Source organism: Pseudorca crassidens, chromosome 7 (assembly GCF_039906515.1).
Source record: "Pseudorca crassidens isolate mPseCra1 chromosome 7, mPseCra1.hap1, whole genome shotgun sequence".
Classification (NCBI taxonomy): domain Eukaryota; kingdom Metazoa; phylum Chordata; class Mammalia; order Artiodactyla; family Delphinidae; genus Pseudorca; species Pseudorca crassidens.
Genome location: NC_090302.1, coordinates 100,478,978 through 100,484,977, shown reverse-complemented (window position 1 = coordinate 100,484,977; position 6,000 = coordinate 100,478,978). Strand labels below are relative to the sequence as shown.

Genomic DNA, 6,000 nt, shown 5'->3' with positions numbered 1-6,000 from the left:
ACGGGTTCGTGCCCCGGTCCGGGAAGATCCCACATGCCGCGAAGCGGCTGGGCCCGTGAGCCATGGCCGCTGAGCCTGCGCGTCCGGAGCCTGTGCTCCGCAACGGGAGAGGCCACAGTAGTGAGAGGCCCGCGTACCGCAAAAAATTAAAAAAAAAAAAAAAAAAAAGCAAAAGGATCTGGCAACAGTTAAGAAACCTCCAAAGTTCTAAGGGAAGTTTAAACCAATCATGCCCACGGTTAGATGAACAAATTTTAAGTAATTCTACGAAAATCCCTCATTATTTTTTATTTCGCCATACTAGAATACATTGAGTAATTGAGAGTCCAGAAGAAAGTAGGTTATCATGGAAAACATTTCCCTTGGCCCTTAAAATCACTGGGTTTGGGTTATTCACTTAGGAGTTCTACTATAATCAAGTTTTCCATAAGAAGAGGAAGTTTTAGCCACTGAAATCTAAGAGATCTTCAATGGTACCCTGTAGAAAGGAAAAAAAAAAAAATAGAAAAGAAAAAACCCTTTTGTGTTTGAAAAATGATTAGTCTGAAATTAAAGATATTACCCTCCAAAAACAAGAGAAAAGGCTGGCTAGTTCAAGTCAGAAACCCAGGGTAGAGGTTTCCAAGGCCCTTTTATTAGGGGGAAGGTCCCCTTTATAGCACAAGACTTCACTATGTATCAGACAATCAGATCAGTTCCTAAAAATTAGGGGGGGGAAAAAAGGAAAAACAAAACACATTCACTTTTTATGTATATATTAAACATAAATTAAAAGAATTTATAAAATGGTCACCTTTCTTACAGAGTAAATGCAGAGTGTATTATGAATGCACCTCCAGGTTTAAGTTGTTTCAGTTGTTTTTGTTTTGTTTTCCAATAATAAATAAATAAAATTGATTGTTAAGTCTTGGATCCACCTGTGCCACAGCAGGGCTCTGAGTCATTACTGGCTCTTCTCCCCTTGTCACTCCTGTGCGCAGCGTTTGGTTGGACTAATTTCACCGGCCCATCAAAGTACTGGCTATCTTTGCGGGGTGGCATCCGCTCATTAATTCGGTCCAGACCTCGGGCTTCTTCAAAACTCCGGATCCTGTGCTGAAGCGAAAACCCTCTGATGGCTACAGAAAAACAGGAAAGGGAGGAGCTCAATTAGACAGTAAAGCGACCAGCTTTAAGTTTCTTAGCATACAGCAACCTCCTAGAGAAAAACACAGAAGGGTGGCTGTGGAGCACATGTCTGGTGAAGGGATTGAGCAATATTTGATTTCAATTAGCCTGGTCTGAAGCTACTGCTTCCTTAAGGCCCAAAGGGCCATGGAAACTGTGAAAGTCATTTTCATAGCTCAATTAATCATAGCAGAAGTAGACCTGACAAAAAGCCCCAATACATTTGAAAGAGTCTCTTATGGGCCAGAAACGTGCTCAGTGAGAGAGAAAAAAAGGCAACACTAGAATAACAGAACAAGTTAAGCAGAGTAGCTGCTCTAACACAAACATCACATAGACCACACAAAAAAGTTTGTTTAGAAGGACAGCTTTTTATCTTGCACAACCAGGAGCTGAACGTAAGTTAAAAGCCATCTAAAAAATAGTTCCTAGATATTTTCTTTCTGATTGAACTTTTGTATTACCAAGGAAAGGCATTCCCATTGTGAACCATCTTATCTAACAGAACAATTAAATTTATAACACAAGTATATCGATTCCAATGGTTTTCATCCTCAGAATTCATAGATAATTTGTTACTTAAAATTTGTTTTCATAGAAACAAAGATAATTTAGCTTGACTGACTTAGGGCAACCTCAAAAACAAATCAAACTAAATCCTATCTACTTTTGCCTCCACTTTTGATGTCATTTGGAATCATTAGATAAAGAGGCTGAGGGTTTGAATTTCTGATAATCAAATGGATGCCTCTTGGATATGGAAGGGCTATGAGATTACACCATTTGAACCCCCATGACCAGTTGCTTAAGCTTCAGTCATTGCATTAAAACTGAGAGAGCCCAGAAAGGACTTCAGCTGTGTAGAAGATCATTTAAATTAATACAAATACAGGACACAAAGGAAATACTTTGTGAGCACGCCTGGAGATATCTCTTCCTTTCCTCACTGTTACAGTTCTGGTGATGCAATAATAACAGATTTCGAATGTTGACAAAGCTTTTAAAACCAGTAGACAGACACATGATCACATCTATCATAGGAATATGGCCATACCTTCCCGGGCCTCTACCGCTTCTACTGTGGCTGTAAGAGGCAGGAGCAGTGGCATGCAAAAATGAAGGCAGAAAAAGAGTGAGTAAACCAACAGCACTGCTGCCAGCACAGACATCCCAGCGTCCCACCTTTAAGCCTATTCCCATCCCTAATAAAAGTCGACTAGTTAGAGAAGCGACAGGATTACTGCGAAAAACTAAATTGGGGGGAAATATGAGGTGGGGAGAGTTTCTAAGATTGTTCACATTGTGAGTGGCACGAGAACCTTTTAGCTAATGTCATCCATAGCTAAGACAATGGGGTCAATCAAGCTGACTAGAAGAAACAAGAGTTACGACGTTTTCCTCATTTTAAATAGCCAGCTGCTAATCTACGTCTTAACGTTCACATATCAAAATATGTCCAGTCAAATCATTTAATATTACAACTGTTCTTTAGTTTGTGATAGTTCAGATGATATTAGATCTGTAGCTGCTGTGTCCTATTTTAAAAAGTTATTTAAAACTATTTCTTAATGATTTCAAGCAACTTGTGTGGGGTCCAACTGTCCTTAATGAAAAGGAGTGGCCGTTGAATAACAGACTGGCATTTGGAAGGAGAGAAAAGTGGGTTATAAGTGAAGGGTTATTTCTTTTCCGGGGGTGGAGTACTAAGCTGGCAAAGGCATAAATCTATTCAATTCTGAATACAAATTCATGTACCATCTGGGAGGAGAGACACAGCAGAGGCTGACATTTCCAAACCACATGGCTTCCATTCGCTGTGCAAGACAGCAGGCCAATTACTAAGAAGGCCCTCTTCTCCCTCACTTTTGGAAAAGGAAGCTATTTAAGCATTAGTATCAACAGGTAAACTTTCTTGCATCTTCATTTTAAGACAGTAAAAGCGCTAATATATGAAAAGGTTACCAGTTGTAGCAAGAAAGATCTTATTAGGAGAACCCTGTTAGTTCCTCCAATACCAATTTTTTAAAAGAAGGCAGGGAAGAATAATGAACAGTAACAGTTTGCTGTTCCTGAGGCTTTTTATATCCATCAGAGAGGAGAAACTGGAAGAACTGAAAATTAACTTCCCAAGGCAATGGGGAAAATGGAAACTTGGAATCAACTTATCGACTGCTTACATTTGTCAACCATGTGTTGGCATGTGTTAAGGCAATGTCACACCCTCTCAAACCTCCTCACACAGAACAAATTTTCACAAGAAAACAATAATGCCTTCAAACAGTACATCACAAAAGCAACTGTTAAGAAGTGGGAGAACAAGGCTTTACCTGAAATTGTATACACAGTGTTGGTTAATTAGAATTTAAAAGCTACGTGTGTGGCAAAATGTGTCCTAGTATCACATTGTTTTGGGTCCTCCTAGAATTGCTTTTTGCATTGGGTATTAAGATAGCCTGCACTGAAGGATATTCCTTACAAGAAACAGTCGTATAAAACTGAGAAACTCTTTTTTCTTTTCCTTTACTGAAATATACTTTCCTTTACTGAATGAGATTTCTTTACTGAAACATAATTCACATAACCATAAAATTCACTTGTTCAAAGTGATAGTTCAATGATTTTAAGAGTTGTGCAGCCATTACCACAATCTATGGTTAGAATATTTTCATCACCTCCTAAAACCCCATTTCCCTCCCTCATCCCTTTCCCTAACTTTACAGTCAACCACTAAAGTACTTTCCGTCTCTACAGATTTGCCTGTTCTGGACATTTCGCATAAGTGGAATCATATAATATGTGGTTTTAGTGATTGGCTTCTTTCACTTAGCATAATGTTTTCAAGGTTCATTCATGTTGAGGATTGTATCAGTACATAATTCCTTTTTATGACTGAATAGTATTCCACTGTATGAATACACCACATTTTGTTTATCCATTCATCAGGTGATAGACATTTGTGTTGTTTCCACTTATTGGCTATTACAGAGCATGTTACTATGAACATTTGTGTACAAGTTTTTGTGTGGCTATGTTTTCATTTCTCTGGGTATGTAACTAGGAGTGTAACTGCTGGGTCATATGATTAACGGTATGTTTAATCATCTAAGAAACTGCCAGATTGGTTTCCAATGTGCTGCTCCACTTTAAATCCCCACCAGCAGTGTATGAGGGTCCTACTTTCTCTCCATTCTCACCAACACTTGTTTCTATCTGCCTTTTTGATTACAACTATCCAGTGGGCTTAAAGTGGTATCTCATTGTGGTTAATGTCTAATGATGTGGAACATCTTTTCACATGCTTATTGGCCATTTGTATGTCTTCTTTGGAAAAATGTCTATTCAATTTTTTACCCATTTTAATTGGGTTATTTGCCTTTTTATTATTCAGTTACAAGAATTCTTTACAGTTTCTAGATACTAGTCTCTTATCAGATATATGCTTTGTAAATATTTTCACCCATGCTGTGGGTTGTGTTTTCACTTTCTTGATGGTTCCATTTTCAGCACAAAACTTTAAAACTTTTGATGGAGTCCAATTTATAACTGACCTGTTTTTTATCTTATGGTCTTTCCTCTTTATTTTGGCTACTAGGAAGCTTGGAGTCAAATTTGTGACTGACTACTGGCTTTCACTGGTTTGTTTTCCTTTGTGCTCCAATTTCCAAGCATATTTATTTCCCTTCACTGTGTTGGATGTATACTGTAGCTTACTCAAATCCCCCTTGGGACAAGGTGGGGTATAAATGAATGTAGGCTATAAGGCCATATAGGATGGGATATTGTTGGTTGAAGGCTCTCCAAGTAAAGTTACATGAACAATAAAAGATCTTTTTCAGCTAACGCTCCAGTTTGCCAGTGAACCTGTGGAACTGAGACTCTGATGGGAAAATGACAAATAAACTCAGTTCTTGTCAATCAATAAGAGAGAATAAGAAGCTCTACTGGCTGCAACTTTAGTTTTGTTCTTATACATTCCTGAGATTTCTATCAATTTTGGAGTACCAATAAACAATCCTATAGTGATTAAAACACTCATATTCAAATCAGGAATGAAGAGAAACTGCATATATTTGGGACTGAGAACAAAAGATAGACCAAGGATTATAAACAACAAATCTCCAAATAACACATCCATAGAATTCTTTGCTACTTAACTCAGATTTGCAGATTTACTCTTTCAAATCAAGGTCTAGAAAAATTTCATTCAGATTAAAACAACAACTCTATGGATCAGCAAATTTCCAAAACTTTTCAAGAAAGGAGGTATAGGATGTTCCTTTTTTTCTTTACCCGTATTACTACCCATTAACTCTAAAATGCTTTGTCAGAGCTGCTCTCAGAATACTTCACATGACTAATAAGCAGAGCAATGACAGAAAAGTATTTTGCTTACAAGAAACTGCGCATCTGAGAGGGAAAATTCAGTCTGAAACAGTTTACTGATTCTTCCTATGAAACTACAGAACTTAAGAAAATTAATTTTATACTTCCAAGGAGAAAATGTTCACTCTTCCTTATAAATAACTAAACTCTAATATTTCAGTATTCAATTTGAAAGAGAAGGAGGAAATCAATCCTATAAAAAGAAGAGGGGGATGGGCTTCCCTGGTGGCGCAGTGGTTGAGAGGCCGCCTGCCGATGCAGGGGACACGGGTTCGTGCCCCGGTCCTGGAAGATCCCACATGCCGTGGAGCGGCTGGGCCCATGAGCCATGGCCGCTGAGCCTGTGCGTCCGGAGCCTGTGCTCTGCGATGGGAGAGGCCACAACAGTGAGAGGCCCGCGTACCGCAAAAAAAAAAAAAAAGAAGAGGGGGAAAAGGGGCTGTTCCTATT

At 38.7% G+C, this 6,000-nt stretch overlaps 1 protein-coding gene across 6 annotated transcripts in view; it reads right to left on the bottom strand.

Annotated features, from left to right (window-relative positions):
• Positions 1-592: 592 nt before the first annotated feature.
• PPP3CC (protein phosphatase 3 catalytic subunit gamma) overlaps positions 593-6,000 on the bottom strand; it is a 96,725-nt gene continuing 91,317 nt past the window's right edge. For 4 of the 6 annotated variants that reach the window (XM_067745125.1, XM_067745121.1, XM_067745122.1 and 1 more), the window contains 2 exons: positions 2,222-2,251; positions 593-1,118 (listed from right to left, as the gene is read on the bottom strand). In XM_067745125.1, coding sequence (XP_067601226.1) covers positions 901-1,118; positions 2,222-2,251 — 248 coding nt within the window. In that variant the 3' untranslated portion in view covers positions 593-900. The remainder of the gene's footprint in view (positions 1,119-2,221; positions 2,252-6,000) is intronic. The other 2 variants (XM_067745123.1, XM_067745124.1) reach the window with 1 other exon arrangement.